The following is a 19,304-nucleotide window of genomic DNA, read 5'->3' as shown; positions in this document are numbered from 1 at the left end:
GAAGGGCGACACAGGCAGAAGGACGAACAGGCCGGAAGGGTATCACAGGCCGGAAGGGCATCACAGGTAGTGGAGACGTCGCAGGCAGCAGGGTAGGCAGGATTTCTTGATAATTTCTCCAGGCAGCACATCCTAGGGGGAGTAGGGGACATAAAATGTGCAATTAGCAAAAGTAGGGGATACTAGAGGCAGTACAAATGGTTAGGTGAGTGCAGTATGTAAGCTCTGGCAGATAAGGCTGTGGCAGCGTAAGTAGGAGGGACAAGCAGGTGGGAACGCAGGCATGGGGAATCCCTGAAATGTCAGCACTCCAATTCCACAAGGGGGTGTGAAGCTACAATGACAGACTGACAGGTCAGCTCATCCAAAGCCAATGGCACCGATCCTCACTCAGCTCTACACCTCACACTATAGGTCTAACTGGGAGTGAGCAGTTAGCTAGAGCTAAAACTAGTGTCCCTATAAGCTAAACAAAACATGTGTGTTTTTAGTCTAGACTTGTGTGAACCTGAGAGTGAACCTGAATCCCGCACATCCGGTGGAAGACTATTCTGCAGCTGAGGAGCTCTATAAGAGAGAAAGCTCTGCAGCCTGCCATAGCTCTTTCTACCCTGGGTACTAACAGATATCCTGCTCCTTGAAATCCAAGAAAGCGAGGAGGGTTGTATAAGGCCAGCAGTTTACTAAGGTATTCCGGTGCAAGGTCATAGTAATGTGCAAGGCCTGACAATGATTGAGCATTTCATTCTGGTACGGGAACTGCAAGGCTTCGTACCGGAACTATCTGTAGCGGACAGTGAAAGCAGCTGAGAAGGTTATCTGTGTGTCCCTACCTTGCTTGAAAGACATTTCAAGACCCGCTACTGCAAAAGAGCCAGAAACATAGTGAAGGATCACTACCATCCATTACATGGACTCTTAACATCTGGCAAACAGTATCGTAGCTTCCGTTCTGCCTCCACGAGACTGTGTAACAGCTTCGTTTCACAAGCCATCAGGGCTCTGAACATACTTTAAATTTAGATCATAGCTTTTCTGAAATACCTCATACCTGCACTTTCATGGTTACTCTGTACAATATAGTAACCAGTGCAGTAGTACCGTGCAGTATAATATAATTACCATGTGTAATTTCAGTCACTAAGGCTCCCCACTCAAAAATACTGGAGTGTTGTGTAGTGTTGTGTACTGTTCTGTCCTTTTATTGTTTCGTATATTCATTGTAAATTGTTGTGTACTGTAATGTGATAGCACCCTTTGCACTTTATTGTGTTGCCTGTTTGCACCTTTTTGCCCTGTTGTATGTGATGTTCAGTGTTACTAGATGTTGCACCGCAGCCATGGGGAAACGTTGTCTCGTCACACTTTGTACTTGTATAAAGCCGTTGATGACAATAAAGTAACTTTAACCTTAATCTTAACCTTAATCTTAACCTTAATTCATGCTTATGGCCAGTGACCCTTTCTTTCAAACTATTTTTCAAATGGACACCCTGAAGTCTGCAGCTATGCTTTTAACAATGTAACTGCAAGAAGGAAATGAGGTCAAACAGTAAATTGCTAGAAGTACATTGAAAGAAATGAGCAATTCAGGCTGGTAGTTTTGTTATACATTTGATAATTAAGTGAGATGGTGGTGAAATTTAATAAATACATGGAATGGCTGAGGTGCCCCTAGCAAAGGTCTGGAAACCAGAGCAATGTTCTTCTAGCAATCCAAGATATTCATAACTTATTGGAGAACATAATAAATTCTCGTTATTTTTTATTTTGTTCATTTGCATACAGTATATCATGATGTCGAATTCTGTTATATATTAGTGATATACACTTAGTATCAGGATAAATAGCTTTAATCATTTTCTTTCACCACCAAGACATTTTGCACAGTGTTGTATACATACGCATATATAGAAATACAGTTCCTTTGGATCTGGTGCAAAAGTCCCTTACTGCAGGCTGGTCACTGTAACTCACATCGTGGGCTGTGTAACTCCACTATTGGGGTGGAGGACTTCAGTCACCAATAACATTTCAACCAGTATATATAAAAAAAAAAACATTTTTTGATCTGCAAATGCCTGTGAGTTGGTGCTTGCAGAGCAAAGGAGTAAATCCTCCTTCTCCAAGTCAGCATTTACTTCCCCTGTAGAAAAATATGACACAAGAACACACTACGAAATGTCTACAATAGTGTTTTTGACTTTTCAGAAACTGTTGGGCCGAAGAGAGGCGAGAGCAGCTTATGTCATCCAGCTGCTCTGAATGTTAAGCTTAAAAGGAAGCCACCGTCACCAGCCTGGCTTCTTTTCACTGGGTTTTATTCTTCCAGCTACCTCAGTGAAATACATCTTAAGAGAAAATTGTGTAGTGTGCAACCGAACAAAGAGTCAGCAAGGAAGGAGTAGAAGAAGAATAGTTTTGATGAAGGAGGTACAGAGGTACCCGAATATCTAATTTTTCATTTAAAATTTTTTTTAATCAAGGTGATAAAATTCCCTGACCAGTGGGCAGTAATACCATCCAAGCCTAGTAACAGCTTTAATTTATCCATCTCACTACACTACTTGTACTTCTGTTTATTGCAATACATCTGCCCTCTGTTGGTCAAGTGGAGCATCATTTCTTCTTTCAGGTTGAAATTACAGCCTTCATTAAATTTTCAAGGCACACCATCTCTTTCAGTGAAAATACTGACGTGTGCATCTTCGTAAATGCAGAATGTTTTCTTATCGTGCCAGAAAAGGGGATCTTTAGAACACAACTTCAGCTGCTGGTCAAAGGCCTTGGGAGATGGTCGGTATCGTTGGCGCCACGACCAGGTTCTGCAGGCAGATACCATCTGCTCTGGCATCAACAACAGCAAGCGGCAACAACCCTGCAAGTGTACCATCACCTTCGTTCGAGCAGGCGAGAAGCCCCAGTCCCCAAAGAAGACCCAGGGGGGCCTGCTTGCTTCTGCAAGGGACTTGCAACTACTGGTTGACCTGGGGAGACAGTTGAGATCCTCGGATATCATTGCAGTGACAACACTCCAGCCAGACATGGTCTTGATGTCCGGGGCAAGCAAACAGGTGGTGCTACTGGAGCTAACTGTTCCCTGGGAAGAGCGGATGGAGGAAGCTCAAGAACGGAAGAAGGCCAAGTACGCTGACCTGGTGGCTGAGTGGCGGAGGAATGGGTGGAAGGCCCGCTGTGAGCCCATAGAAGTGGGCTGCAGGGGCTTCGCTGGCCAGTCTCCACACCGGGTCCTGGGACTCCTAGGGATCTGCGGACTGCACAGGCGAAGAGCCATGAAGAACGTCATGGAAGCTGCGGGAAAGGCTTCTGGTTGAGGAAGGATGCGTGCTGTAGTGCGCTACCTGGACACAAGTCGGGGATGATCACCCCCGGCTGGGTCACCTGGGTGAGGGTGTAAGACCCGAAACACCCCGTGACCCCGGTTACATCACTAAAGATGTGTCCAGGTTGCACCACAAGGTGTCTTTCAGTACTGAGTGCATCTGAAAATGACCCACAAACTGCCACAAAATACTGTACTCAAATGTATATAGAGGCTATATTTAATCTCAAGTAGAAGTCAATATTAAAATGGTTCAAAATCACTAATTAAGTGTTGTTACAAAAAAGAATAGGTTAGTTACAATAGCAAGGCTAATATAAGTCTATAACACTAGTTTAACCTACCCAAATCAGTTAATTTTCTATTTGCATGTTATTATTTGTAATTACAGTAATAAAGTAACCTAAATTCATGAAAGTCAAAAAAAACTTTGCTTATCAAAATTTTTAACATGGGACATGGGTCACTAGACCACAGATGGTTAACCTCACAATCACTTAAAACAAAATGAGGTGGAATAGTACGTTATGTATGTTACCAGTTCTTTTTGTCATACATGTTTTAATTTGTATTTACTAGATTTTAAAATATTAATAATATATAAAGTATAAATATGCTTATATTATATATACACATTTCTTATATTAAAATATTAAAGTAAAAAGAGACCTTGTATTGGAATTGGTATTGGCAGTTGTGTATCAGAATCGGATCAGAACTGAAAAAATGGATCGGCCCATCCCTAACATTTTATCCTTTGAGCTGTCTGGCAATTCTTTAAAAACAAAATGAACCAAGTACATGAACCAAATTAAATTGTTTCCTCTCCTTTCTCCACCATCTGAGACACAAACTGAGTGGTTTGATTTTAGCTGTGAATTCTGGGATTTTTTGCAACATCACAATGGAAGATCTTGTGTTGTTTACAAACACAATTCTATAGGTATCTTTGCTCATACTATTTTCCTATTTGAGTGTCAAAATACCACATGCAATAACACAGTCAACGATTCAGTAACACATTATGACTTAAAAATTAGCGGCAGCACATTAACTTTGCATCCATCAATCCATCTCTTATATCTGCTTGTCCTCTGCAGGGTTGTGGGGGACTGGAACCTTTCGTGTGCTTTATTTCATGAAATAGTTGAATAAGGCATTCCATGTTAGGACAAAATTACACATGAAACCAGGCCTGCTCCCACAGCACACCGTTAGAAACCCTCTGATTTAGATATATCCTTTCAAAGTACATATAAAACTTGGACATATTTATGTTACTAATGACAAATGGATTAATACAAGTTTTAAGTGCTCCATTTTTCGTTCAACTTTTATGAACAGTTCAGTATAATGTAGATATTTTAACTTGTTACACTACACAAGGAAAAAGTCACTGTAGCTATCGAGCTATTTCCCAAAAGCTTTATAACTTACATAGCTGGAACTGTTCAGTTGCATGGTTCCAAATATGTAAGTTGCTAACATTGTTAACATAACCCTGGTTAGTAGCTAATATTATGCAGTGATCATAAACTACTTAAATGTCACTTTATGCAGTGTTAATGTGGTATTTGCAATGACAAATGATCTAACTAAGATTGGTTATACAATTAGTAGTCTTTGTAGATCTGTTTCTCAGGCATTCATAGTAATCAGACAGCTGTACTGGTGACAAATAAACTATAAATTGGATAGATATATAAGTATATTCCCATTCCCCCTATCCCCTCCTCCATCTAATCCCTATTCCTTCCACACCCCAAAACCTGTACAATATCCCTCCATGATAAATGACATTGACCTGCTCGTGGATTGTCATCATCCATAATAATTTTCAGCATATATTACTGATACATTTCGCTGAGCAGGAATAGGGTCCCCCATAAAAGTTTAGCTGACATGTCATAGATTGCTACCAATATAATTCCAATATAATTTTCATGATTGGCTTATGGATTATTACCAATACTTTTCACAAGCAGCGGTAAGGCTCCCCACGATGAGTTTTGCCAACCTGTTCATGGATAGTTATTAATACATTTCATGGTGGGGTGAGGGGGCAGGACACAATAAGTTCTGCCAAACAGCTTGTGGAGGGGGAAGTCTCCCACAATACATCTTGCTGACTGACTTTGGTGATATGTCTCAGAATGTAACATTACCAGAACATCACCCATACAATGCGTCTACAGTCTGGAAAAGATGGGACAAAAACTTTTTTCACTTTTTCAAAACCTGTGCAATGTTTCTGCAAAGTTTTAAAAAGATCCATAAAATAATTTTTAAGTTATTCTGCTAACAAGAAAGTGTGTACAGCTGCGGCAGACAAGTCTCAAAACCATATGCATTCCTTGTCTGTTTAATGCATTAACTACATAAGGTTGCATAGTGGCTTAGTGGAAAACTGAATTCTACTTCTGTGCCTTTGGAGTTTGCATATCATAAATATATTTAATAGAAAAAAGACTCACTGTGGCCCTGTACTACAGAAGCAGTAGGAAAGATGGATGGACAGAACATCAAATTTTGCAATCCAGTCATTATACATAGGAGCTAATGTTAATTTGTGAAAGCCTGCAAGAGTGAAGACAATTATAAGTTATCAACATCTTACAATTAAATGTTTTTTTAAAAAAAACAATAGCAGCATTACACAATACATACATCAGGTGGTCTGTGGCTTAGCAAATTAAGGTTCTGTGTTTATGAGCAGAAAGTTGTTGGTTTGACTCCCAGCCTTAGTAGAACACTGTAGTTACATCTGTAGGAGGTAGAAAGTAAAAATCCAAATCAAGATATTGTTTCAACCAACTAGTTGAGTACTCTGTGATTCTTTATACTCAATGCATTCATTGAGACAAAATCTTGGTCTGGTGTTTTGTTTTCTGGACCTAAACTATCCATTTCTGCATTTCCGAAATTCCGTTAGATCCTTAACCTCTCGAAATTCTCCTGGGATGCCAGATAAACGGCCTTACCCTTTGCTTTGCTTTCAACTGTATACATGTGTGTATGTGTGAAAGGAGGGCAAAACGGGATACGTATAATATTATGTAAGAAGACCCCCCCGTCTCCCGCAAATTGACAGCAGCTCTCCGACACCGCCGAAGGATGTTCAATGTCCCGAAAAACTGTTCACAGAGAAAAACGATCTAACGTCATTACGTTATTCAGCAGAAGAATAAACAACTTCGACGCCCCCAGCAGACTCAGCAACAACCCCCCCCTCCTCACGTTCTCCTTCATCCACCAATGATTGCGCCTAAGATGGGATGTGGAATCTGAAGATGGATGAGATGGAAATTATTATTAATCACTTCAAAAACTCATGATTACCTTCCATATTTTTTGTGATGTTAACGTTACAAGTAAAATGTCTTCTTTTTCAAAAATGCGTACATTTGTTTAATTTCATATAGTTTACTTTAAGTCAGGCAGCCAGAGGGCCTCCAATAAAGAAGCACATTGGAACGTTAGGACCCTTGAGTAACCAATACTTTTCTAGGTCACTGGTGATTATATCCAATCAAAATTGTTAGCAGAGGTTGGTCGCGAATAACACGTAATGTTGTCGTCATCTCCTTATTAGGACCCGTCCAATCCAGATAGCTTCTACTTGCGGCCCCTAAGTCTCTCTTTCAACCTTCACTACCGCTACCGAAACAGGAGGGGCACCTTCAGCGAGCTCTGCTGTGTGCTGACAGTGGCTTAAGATCAGTATAAAATACATATAAATTTCCATATCCTAACCCAGTCATCATGTCTCTTCTCACTGTCAGTAGGTTAGCGTCTAGACTCCTGAATTCAAAGGTAAGGCAAAGGAAATAAGTCTGTCGCTTTGTTGTGTTAATCTGCAGTCGTGTGCAATTGAATTCGCTCAAATTAACCGAACCGGCTTCGCGTCTTAGGCAGAATTGTTGTACTGTTTTGCCAAAGATGTTTTAGCCGCTTGAATAATTTTTTTTGGTCGATTTTTTTATTCGCAGCAAATCGCGGCAATAGTATCTGGCATCCAGTAATCATGTTCTCCTTAACGTGTAATATTGCCTGATATCATACTTGACAGTACACCAAGCTATTTTATTTGTAGATTCGTATTGGTCACTTTCTGTTACGTCTATATGAATATTAATGACGATGGCGCTTTTGCTTAGGTCTTTACTACTGTTCAGTGTTATGGGCATCAATTTTTGTTCCGAGGTTGTTTAAAATGGTCCAATTAACAGTGCAGATGGTCCGTTTTGTGGCCTTTTCGCCATGAGATTCTTTGCCAGGTTATTATTTTTGTTTGCCGGGTGGGTAGCTATTATTCTGAGTGCTTGAAAGCAAGCCACCTATTTGTTTGACTGTTTGCCACCAGATGGATGTTTAAATAAGGCTCGCTGTTATGTTAGTTGAACTATTCCGTTTCTTACCTTTTTGACCATGCTAGCGTTAAGTTTCACCTCAGTGGCCAAATATCCTGTCTAGCAAATTATTATCCTTTGTCAGAAATAGAATGATATGTCTACTTGGTGACGAACTAATATCTCTAGTTTCCTTTTAAATTGAATTACAGAGGTCTTCATCATGTACTCTCATACTCTATAACATTACTGTCCAAGTGAGATTATCGCTATGATCCACTGACCTGTCTGTGACGTGAATGCATGGTGCTTGTCTTTAGAGGTTGGAGTAATAGGGGGTTGTTGCTGCTGTGAAGATGTCTTTGGGCTTAAACGTTATGTTAATGAGGCTACGTTTAGTTTTATTTTGAAGAATATTGGTTCACCCTTTCCATCAAAGTTTCTACTTCAAGGTCAGAGTCACCGGGCCATTTAAGGAACTGAGCCCTCAGCACCCTGTCAATACTGAGTGGTTTATTTTGCTAGTTGAATATAAACTTTTGATTTTATAGCCATGTTTTCACTCCTCCCTTTAGAACGAGTAATTTTCTGCAGTTTATTCTGGATTCAACAGCCATGTTGGGCTGCAGTGCCTTTTTTGCCATATGTGTGTATGTACAGGAATCCTTTAGTTTTTGCATATCCCATCTTATTTTCCTATGAGGCACACTTACGCACATACCATGCACATTTAAACTCGGGGCTAGGGCCCAGGGTCAGGCATTCATCCAGCACCCCAGAGCAATTCCAGGGATGTTATAATGACACAAGACTGGTGACATTCCGATCATGGACATCGAGTCATAAGCCATAGGCAGACGCATCCTTTCTTAATCGCATTGCTGTATTTTAAACGGTCTAATCTGTGAAAGAGAATGGAGAGCAGCCAGGTCTAAATTCACCACTATTTATCTGTCAATATCTTGCTAAATGATGACAGGAACTCCTGCTGTATTTTTTCCCACCTTGCCTTTTTATTCTTTTGTTTCTGCTAGCAGCCATTTTAGAGCTTTGTAAAGTTGACAGCCCTAAGCTTGATCCCCTTCAGAGTTAGATAGGTGCAGCATGCCGATCAGGTGAAAGGCGCCGATCTCCCTCACCTGACCGGCTGAATGCCTTGGCCATCGCCTCGATTGTCTGTGTATCTGCTCTCCTGTGACCTGGCTGATTGTGCTTTTGGTAATTCTGCATAGTCCAGGCTCATTATTTTCATTGATGATCTCAGCCGTTCCCCAAATCAGTTTGTTCTTTTTGCTGTATTTAAAGTAGTGTTATATCTTTGTTCAAGCTGCTCTAGACCATTACATTCTTTAGTTCTGGCTGTTGGCTTGTTGTTCAAGTTGCATAATATTTATTGTTGTATCTTTAGTGGAAATTTAATGCTGTGGTAATTTTTAGGGGTCCCTGATCCACTTGCTTGGTACCCCAATCTGATCAGATCCATTCAATATTTATATCTAGCGGTTCCGAGTCCCGAGCTGATATTTTAGTAAGTATGTTAGTATACAAACCCATATGGTAGGCGTCGGTCCATTCTTCGTCTGAGTGAGCCTTGCGTTCTCGCAGTACTCTTCTTTATGATGTTTCTGCAAGTGCCTAATTACATAGGTTGTATTAAGTGAGACTCGGTTGCTACCCCTCTCATGAGGGGATACCATTGCAAATGTTGCAGGTGGCTGTTGGGCCACTATGAGTTTACAATTTCAAAAATATCTCCACAGTTGATGTCACAATAGTTTGTAGTTTCAAGCCTCAGTCTTAATGCCGCATTTGATGGAACCTTTACAATCTGCTCAACTGACAGGAGGATGAAAGGAATTAAATATATCAGGCTGTGGTGGCTGATGCCAGTCAATTAAAAATGCTTGAATCGGCCTCAATTCCGATCTTTGACATCAGCTCGGGTCGTCACTTAAGTCTTCCTGATATTTTTTCATTGATATGCTTTTTAAGTGCAGAATAGAGGACAAGTTGATGAGGTTTTCACTCATCTGCCAAGTGTTGTCATAATCCAGTGAGGGTCGCCTTTGTATAGTATGTGTCCTGCCTCCTAATCTATTCATTCTTCTATTTCTAGCCTAGTGAGGGCATGGCCTGTAAGTTTTTGGGGTTCTGTGACTTACTTGGTGTCCTGTGGCTCATTGATGCTTTCTGAAGGAATCTTACTCAGTAGTTTTATTTCTCGCTCGCTTGTTTTCTCCCATCACAAAACACTCTACGTTACGTTTGAAGCCTCTTGCAATTTCTGAAGGCATAAGAGCTTTTTGAAGTTCTATCCAGGCAGCGTTTCCCTGGAGTTCAGAGAACAAGACATGGTCTTTATCTGCACAGCTTGCCGTGATGATTAGTGTACAGGGTCAGGTGCAGGATGCAGTGGTGCAGGTGACGGGTCCCCCATCAAACACTGTCACCCTGGATCACTGCAGGCTGATTGCTTGTCCAGAAAACCTGCTCACGCTCCTGCCAGCATTTGCTCACAGCTTCATCTGGCACTTTCTCTTTCAGAACGCAGCTTGTATCGTCGTGGCCTCCAGGCATGCAAGCTCATCGGTTGTGAGTATCTGCTGTACAACGTGGCCTTCGTCTCTTATATGTCTGGCCACTCAGGACTGTGTCATTTATCCTTTTGGGCTTCCTGTCATTCTCTATCATCTTATTGCTTTTACACTTGTCTGTATTGTCATATACTTATCGAGCATGATCTTTAAAGTGAGCAGTTCTTATTTTACATTGACCTGAATGGGTCCTGTCTTTCGAAAGTGTCATTTTCTTCCCCTCTCCTTACGGTTCAGTGTGGATTATGTGTCATTGTAGAGCCTGAAGGATGTGCTGGCTGACCTGATACCCAAGGAGCAGAGTCGAATCAAGAACTTCAAACAGAATTATGGAAAAACCACTATTGGCCAGATCACTGTGGACATGGTGAGACTACAACATGCCCAGCTTTGTAGCAGGTGCCAAATTATGGCAGTGAAATCAATTTGAGTTCCGAAGGGTTGACTTGTGGAGCGATGCTGCTCTGGACTTGGCAGACGGTGAAGGTCGCAGTTCTCTCGGGTGGCAACATCCCTCCCTTTTAGCTGTGTCACTGTGCCCATTGCACCTAATTGTGACGGACTTATATGGCCTTGTGTCGGTGCCAAATAAGTTGTCATGTTGAGGTATGTTACCATCAGTATTGGGGGTAAGAGGTAAGTTTTAAAAGTAAGAAAGATGTTTGTTTTACTTTGTCTGACAGCATGGCGACATTTTGTAGAAGCATTGCTGTGTGGTAACACCTCTGCTAAGAGTTAAGTTTGTCCTTGGCCATGTTTCTATAGAAATTGATGCTGCAAAACCTGCTTTGGCAGAATATTGTGCAGTATGGATGCAGGTTCTGGGGCTGGTCTTGGCAACACCTCCCACTTCAAAGGACCATGCTCCCTTTCAGACCTACTCTGATGGGCAGTCTTCCCCATGGTGTGTATAGGATGTGGTGTTTGAGTGTCATTTTGCCGGTTGGCTTCTTGATGGAAACGCACCACCATACTCACACAGATTAGCTGGCCATTTGGCATCAGTAGAGCTCCATGCATTCGATGTGCTCCCTCTTTTTTTTTGTCTATGCAAAGAAATGGTGGAGTTTAACATGCCGGGCATGCACAGCCAGCCTTTGTCATTCTGCCATTTTGCGATCAGGCTGCCCTACTTTTGATAGTGTTATCAGGTGCTTCATGTTACTGGTATCTGCCTGGAGATTAATCTGTTTTGGACCTGCCAGATATATCCACCTGGTTTTCTGCACATTGTTAAAATGTTGTTTTAAACTAGGGGTGGTGGCGGTAATTAGTCCCTTACGTCCTGTTAATGTTTAGTGATCTTTTAGCACTAAATACAGGTGAATCTCAATGAATCCCTTTATCTGGACAATCTGTATTCTTAAACCTTTTTAAGAGCTCTTACGCGCTCATCTCCACATGGATCCCTGGTTCAAAGTAACGTCATACTAGCTGAATAAAGAGTGTTTTTCCTGCTCAGACAGGCAGCCATTGATGAGTCTGGTGGGAAACGTGTTGTGCGTGTGTTTGCAGGTGTACGGTGGAATGCGAGGCATGAAGGGCCTGGTGTACGAGACCTCTGTCTTGGATCCTGATGAGGTGAGCATTTAACTAGCGCCCACGTTTCTAGTCATCTTTTGGAGCTAGTAGGTGAAGTTCTAAAACAGAGCATAGACATTTCTCAGGTGAAACTGAAGATGAAGACATTTTCTGTTCATTTATATCCAGACCTCTGTGTAGTGGAAATGGTTTTGTCTTCTCTTTTGAAGATTGTAGTGTAGTACGTATATCTTTAAAAAATTGATTCCCTTTATTTCCTCATTTTGGTTTTGCTCTGCTGGTTTGCACTCGCCTTTAAGAAAACTGTGACATGATTCATGTCCTGTTAGGCCCTTTGACGGAAACCAGAAACTTGCTTTTGTCATGTTTACAATTAGGCATAGCAGATTGAAAGTGAAGCCAAAGCTCAGCTGTAAGCATTGTACACAGACACATTTTAACTAGGCTTTTTTTTGTTTTTCTATAGGAAGAGAAGATATTGTATGCTATAGACCTTGATAATACAAAGGCCAGTTGACTTATGAAAATGAACTAATAATGAGTCTAGATTTTTCACTTTAAGGTCTGAATTACCCCATTTGTCGTCCCAAGTCCAGCAGTCTTGCCATCAAGGCTTATGCTTAACTCATTTGCAAGATGTCTTGGATACGAAAAATAACAGAATTTGCAAGTCCTGTAATGAAACCATACTCAACAAGCTGGGTGTATTGATTTTCAAGCTCAGAATTATTGGTGCATCTTCACAATGTGATGAAGTATTTTATGTTGTTGCAGCAATAATAACTCAGAAGTTGAGTAGTTGCTGCTGAATGTTGATTAGACAAGTCCCATATTCATGTCTGCACAGTCACTGGCAGACCAGTATGCGTTCATTGTGCGACATTAAAAAGGAAGGAGAATAATGCAGGCTGCATTCCCACCACCTTCTGCCATCTTACAAGCATAGAGATCATGTGACACACAATATGTGTGTCAGAGGTCAGGTGCCATAAACTCTCAGTATCTAAAATGGGACAGGATTTTAATGAACTGAAGGGAGGGATGTTTTTGGTGGCATTAGGCAACCCATCTGGGTGAGTTGTCAGCTGAGTCACAGGCTTCAACTGTCGGTCAAACTACATTGTGTCTCCTAGGGAATCCGTTTCCGTGGATACAGCATTCCAGAATGCCAGAAGCTGTTGCCCAAGGCTCCTGGGGGCCAGGAGCCCCTACCTGAGGGCCTGTTTTGGCTCTTGGTTACTGGTCAGGTGCCCACACAGGAGCAGGTGAGAGTGCTGTCCAGCTTACAGGTTCCCCTGGTTGAAGCCGCTCTTTTCTTAGGACTTGTTAGTCTTAATGAGTTTTTTTTTTTTTCCCCCCCACCAGTCATATTGCTTTCTAATTTCACAGTGCAATGCAGCAATCTAATGAGGGTGTAGATTTCAGGTCTGGCTGTAAAGCTGAAGTTCCCAATAAAAGTTTATATTTACAAGTATAAAACATTGCTTAAGGCAACGTCAGTCATTGAGAAACGTCCAGATCAGGTCCAAAGCTCAGCCAGGTGATGTTGTCGACCTCCTGCCTGCTTTAGCGTGGAGTCTGACATTACCTGCGTCAGAGAGAATGGCTGCTTTAAAAGCCGGCATAGGACTACTTTTCTGGTAATCTGCAGCACGTGTCTTCGGAGGCTGGGCTGCTGTGGAGGGCTGACTTACTGTCTAAGGTTTCGCCCACTGACACTGACTGTTGGACTGGATGTCTGGGCAAAACCTGTACATTAACGGGGGTGTATTTGCAGATCACTGTATTAGAGTGGAGACAGAGACTTAAACACTTTAAATGAATGCCTAAAGTCCAACCCCCCCCCCCCACTTCCCACTTCACCTCAGGTTAACTGGGTGTCGAAGGAGTGGGCCAAGCGGGCAGCCCTCCCCTCACATGTGGTCACCATGCTGGACAACTTCCCCACGAACCTGCACCCCATGTCCCAGTTCAGTGCAGCCATCACGGCTCTCAACAGCGAGAGCAGTTTTGCCCGCGCCTACTCCGAGGGCGTTAACAAGGCCAAGTACTGGGAGGTGAGCGCACCGTTGAGTTCTGCGGGGGTCTGTGCAGATCGGGCCGAAATGTGTCCTTAAGCGCTAAACTGTCTCGCATGTCATTCCCAGTTCATCTACGAGGACTCCATGGACTTGATTGCCAAGCTGCCATGTGTGGCAGCGAAGATCTACCGCAACCTCTACCGTGAAGCGAGCAGCATCGGCGCCATCGACTCCCAGCTGGACTGGTCCCACAACTTCACTAACATGCTGGGCTACAGCGACCCGCAGTTCACTGAGCTCATGCGACTTTATCTCACCATTCACAGGTAAGGGGGGGGGGGTCTGGCCCTCTCGCAGGGTACAGATCCGTCTGAGTTTCTGTGCGTTTCAGCTGTAATCATCCCACAAGGACCATGTCACTATAGCTTGCCTGATTTTTCTCACTGATGCAAAAGGGAGTATATTTTTAGTATATTTTTAGTATCACTTTACAATTAAGGCTCCCTTTCGCCACTTATAACTGGCAGTGACTCATTAATAGAGAAAAGTGTTACAACCTAAGTTAATAACCTGCTCATAAGCCATTCATGAACCCTTTATAAGGGTAGTCTTATTGTAAAGTGGTTCCATATTTTTTATGCCATTATGAAGCAGATGGAGGTCTCAGACTGCTCGCTTTCACAGGCTTTGGAGCTCCGCAGTTGTTCTTGGAACACTTTTTAAAATGTGTCTGTGTACAATGCTTACAGCTGAGCTTTGGTTCCACTTTTATTTACCAAAAACTTGTTTGATAGAGATGCAGGATCCTCTCCCTGATGAAAGTCTTCATGTACTTTAAGGTATTTAGATTGGCTGGGTCTGTTCTCATGTGATGACATTATGGAAAATCATTGTCTAGCTATATTCACTGCTTTTTTGTAGTAATAAAAATGCTACGCGATCTAAAACTTGTTACCATTACACTATCATGACTTTTATTCTGAATCCTCTTCTTTTACAGTGACCATGAAGGTGGCAATGTCAGCGCTCACACCAGTCACCTCGTGGGCAGTGCCCTGTCCGACCCCTACCTCTCTTTCAGTGCTGCCATGAATGGCTTGGCTGGACCATTGCACGGACTGGCCAATCAGGTGTGTGTCTCTGTCTGTGTCTCTGTCTGTGTCTCTGTCTGTGTCTCTGTCTGTGTCTCTGTCTGTGTCTCTGTCTGTGTCTCTGTCTGTGTCTCTGTCTGTGTCTCTGTCTGTGTCTCTGTCTGTGTCTCTGTCTGTGTCTCTGTCTGTGTCTCTGTCTGTGTCTCTGTCTGTGTCTCTGTCTGTGTCTCTGTCTGTGTCTTCATTGCTGGTAGACTCACTATATTCTTGTGAGCCTGCTCTTGCTGCGTCTGTTGTAACGCTTGCTTCCCAGTGTTCGTCGTCCAGGCCATTGTAAACGCCAGTGTTCGTTGCAGGAGGTGCTGGTGTGGCTGACAGCCCTGCAGAAGGAGCTGGGTGGGGAGGTTTCTGACGAGCAGCTGAGGGACTACATCTGGAACACCCTCAAGTCTGGCAGGGTAAGATGGCCGGGCTGCGTAGCTGCTGTCCGATGTTTTCAGATAGTGTTGAGTTTTTACATTGTGATATTGATGCAGGTGTTCGTAATTAGACTGTTTACTGAGAATTGCCTTAGGGTGGTGTTTCCCAGTCTGGTCTTTGGGGACCCCCATACAGCCTGTCTTTGCTTCCTCCCATTTTTGTTTTCAGGGAGCTGGGAGGGAGCAAAACCAGGGACCGACTGTGTCTCTGAGGACCAGATTTGGAAATACTGCCTTAGGGTGTTTTCACTCCTGTACCTTTTAGTCCGGTTAAATCGAATTCTGGTTCGTTTTCCCCCTTGATGCGATTCTCTTGGGCTCGTGTGAACATGGTAATTGGACTCAGGTTCGGACCAAAACAACTGCACCAAGACCCTTGAGAGGAGGTGTTCTCAGTAAAGTGCCAGATGAACTCTGGAGTAGTTTGTTTTGAGGTGGAAGCTAGCATGCTGTAGACTTTCAATAGAGACATACCCTTGAAGTGAATTCTCATTCTGCTGGTATAGTGCAGACTTGCCAGATAATTACCACGGCTACTAACACATGCCATCTGTGACGTTGCTCCATGTTAAGCTGCATAGAAATATGCAATAGTTCAGAACACAGGACCTTCTTCCTGTATTTGTCTTGCTTCTGCCACAGACACATCTGACCAATAAGCGGAGTAAACGTTCTGGTGTAGTTTGTAATGGTGCATTATGGTTTGCTTGGATTTTTCCAAAGGTGGAAAATGCTACAACTCATCAACTTTCAAACCAGAGCAAATGAACTATGTGTGAAAAGGCCTTTAAATGCCTGAACAACATTTGACCCCCAGCACCCTATGTAATTAATGTCCATCTTCAGACCAGAAGTATTCCAGAGGCTGGAAACGTGAAGGTGATGTGATAGACAGGAGCTTCCCCCTCTCTTCTCTCAGGTGGTCCCAGGATACGGGCACGCTGTCCTGAGGAAGACCGACCCCCGGTACACCTGCCAACGCGAGTTTGCGCTGAAGCACCTGCCAAACGACCCCATGTTCAAGCTGGTGTCCCAGCTGTACAAGATCGTGCCCAACGTGCTGCTGGAGCAGGGCAAGGCCAAGAACCCCTGGCCCAACGTAGACGCTCACAGTGGGGTTCTGCTGCAGGTAGGAGCTGACAGAGGAGCATAGGACCACATGTAGATTTAGCTGCTGTTATTCTTGCGCTGCAGTTTGGTGCCCAGTTTCTTAGCATCTGCAGATTGAGGTTAAACTTTTGAGTGATCGGTTTGGTTCTGTTGGCTCTGCATTTGCTCATGTGAGGGTGACTCATCTGCAGCCTGATCACACTCCTCCCTTATTCCCCCCGCAGTACTACGGCATGACGGAGATGAACTACTACACCGTGCTGTTCGGCGTGTCCCGGGCCCTGGGCGTCCTGGCCCAGATGGTGTGGAGCAGGGCCCTGGGCTTCCCGCTGGAGCGCCCCAAGTCCATGAGCACCGATGGGCTGATGACCCTGGTGGGGGCCAAGTTGGGGTAGAGGGGGGGCTCAAAGGGGCCGACCTTCAGAACTACGCCTTTGGGAGGGAGATTCAAAGAGACAGTAAGCTTTTAAAGTTAAGTACAGACCTTTACAGTAAACTGTTGGTTTACCCAAAGGCACTTCAGATAAAATTTCAGTTTAAGGGGGGGGGGAGGACACACACCTTATTTATGTCCCTTTTATCCCTTGTAGGCCTGACATTGCATAACTGACACCCCCTCCCCCACAATCACCTGAATTAGCCACCTATGATGTGAAGTTTCATGCTATGCTAGTGGTTTTTCTTATTGCATAATGGGTTTGTGAAATTGGTGAGACTGTGCATCGTGGGTGTGGATGGCTCACTGCAGTGCTGACCCAGCAACCACCAACTGGAAACAGTGGAATGCTGTTCTTTCCTGGGGCAGGTTTTGGACCTCACCCCCCCCCCCACCCCACCCCACAGACATGCTGCTGGGCAGCTTTTCAAGAAGATAAGAGGCTTGCAGAAACTGCCTGAAGGCTTCACTAAACCAATGACAGAAACCCAACTCTACCCCTGCTGCATGCGTTAGAGTAATCCTTGCATTTCTCCATAGCTTTGCTCGTTAGGGTCTGCCTTTATAAAATAACACTCCATGGTACATTGGATGCTTATCAGTACGTGAAAAATTCACATCGGGGTACTAATCCAACAGTTTACTGTTAGGTCAGCTAAAAAGCTACTGTCCCTTTAAATCAGTTACTCTTCCACTGTTGACTTCAGTTATCCCCTCCTTTCTCAGTTCACATCAAATTTTTGACCCCTCATCAGTCAGAGTAACCTTTTAGATCAGTTTTTCTCAATCCGGTCCACGGGGACCCACAGACAGTCCATGTTTCTGGGAGGGAGCAAAAACATGCGCACTCTCTGGTAGGGAGTTTGGAGGGAGCAAAAACGTGGACCGACTGTCGATCCCCGAGGACCAGATTGGGAAACACTGCATTACATTTTTAGTGGGGGGAGGTGGTTATGCAGAAAGTGGTTAGGATGGATGGGATTTGTATTTGTTTTAATAGGTTCTGTTGCATGTTGGGTGGCCCATAGTCTTGTGTTTTTTGTTTTTTTTTCTCCTTTTCCCAAGAGCAGCTTTCATATTTGAAACTCGCAGCCAGGTGAATGTCTGTTGGACACCTACCTTGTTTAAACAGTGTTTGCCTGTGTTGCCCACACCATGATAGACCACTCAAGTTTTGTTACTCCACAATGAGCACTTGTAGTATCACTAGAAAACCCTTTGTTTCCCTTCAAACCTGACATGACCCGATGTAAGATCATCTTTTATAAGTTATGTTTAAATTTAAAGCTGTAGGTGTGTTGACACTTTTATTTGTATCTCCCGCCATCTTAAATGACAACAGTAGTAACACAGCCAAGCCTGACTTGGTTTATAAGTTAAAGGTGATCTTAGACTTTCAAGCTTAATGGTTGTGTAAAACTCAGACAGACCCACACAGGAGGGCTGAGCAGGTTGGTGACGACCATCTGGCTCTGTGGAGCTTCCTGCTTTCCCTTTAACATCGGTCTGTAAAATCAGTGTTAGCTGACAAGCGGTGGTCTTCAGTCAGAGTGGCCTCGGGAAGAAGCCTGTACTTCTCTGGGGCGATGTCATCCTCCACTCAATTTTCATGTTAACTCTGACTGGTTGATGGTCAAGCCAGTCTTTAGACACTCCATTCTGTGAAGCACTGATGGGACCATTTCCTCAGCATGTGCTACAGCCTTCTTCCTACGTCCAGTCATTATCCCAGTCTGTGGTTTTTGTCTTTTTAAGTTAAAGTGGCACCTCTCATGTCATGGTCCCATTAGTGCAAACCTCAGGTTATTCTGTACTGAAGAGAGACACGAAGGGGACAGACACTGAAGTCGGCATTGCAGGACGGAGAGGATGGGTGGGGAGGGAAGGTGTGGGGACAGTATTGTGAAAATAATACAGAAAAAATGGAAAATAAAAAAAGGAAAACCAATAAATGTTTTTATTAACAGTCTTGTTTACGTCTGAGATCAGCTGAAACTGACTGCTGTATGCAGGGGTGTAGTTCGAGATGAATGGATAGGGGGGCCTGAGTCTTTACGGGGTCCTGGCAAACGTATAAAAAAGCTATTAATGACTTAAGCTAATAAATACACATTTATTTGGGGTTAACGCCCCCCCCTTCCAAAATATTCCTAAAGATGCCCTTGCTTACATGACTGTAGCCAAATACCAAAATTATTGATTTGTAATTTTTCCATAAGTAAGATGTTGTGGAAAGGGAAGAAATTTGATACTGAATGATATTTGATGCTGAATTTTTCTTTCCTTTCGGTTATATTTTCCAGTTGTAGTGTGTGTTCCAGCTGTCTTTCACAGACATA

The 19,304-nt window shown here is 43.3% G+C and overlaps 1 protein-coding gene across 1 annotated transcript; it reads left to right on the top strand.

Moving 5' to 3' along the window:
- Positions 1-6,942: 6,942 nt before the first annotated feature.
- LOC111840346 (citrate synthase, mitochondrial) lies at positions 6,943-18,931 on the top strand. Its single transcript, XM_023805071.2, has 11 exons — positions 6,943-7,156; positions 10,237-10,284; positions 10,546-10,653; positions 11,802-11,867; positions 12,962-13,093; positions 13,697-13,885; positions 13,976-14,175; positions 14,850-14,979; positions 15,297-15,398; positions 16,339-16,548; positions 16,754-18,931. Exons 1-11 carry the CDS (start codon positions 7,106-7,108, stop codon positions 16,922-16,924), a joined length of 1,407 nt encoding a protein of 468 aa, XP_023660839.2. The 5' UTR covers positions 6,943-7,105; the 3' UTR covers positions 16,925-18,931.
- The last annotated feature ends 373 nt before the right edge of the window (positions 18,932-19,304 follow it).

This window comes from Paramormyrops kingsleyae, chromosome 6 (genome assembly GCF_048594095.1).
Source record: "Paramormyrops kingsleyae isolate MSU_618 chromosome 6, PKINGS_0.4, whole genome shotgun sequence".
Taxonomy (NCBI): Eukaryota; Metazoa; Chordata; class Actinopteri; order Osteoglossiformes; family Mormyridae; genus Paramormyrops; species Paramormyrops kingsleyae.
This window is presented reverse-complemented; position numbering and strand designations above follow the sequence as displayed.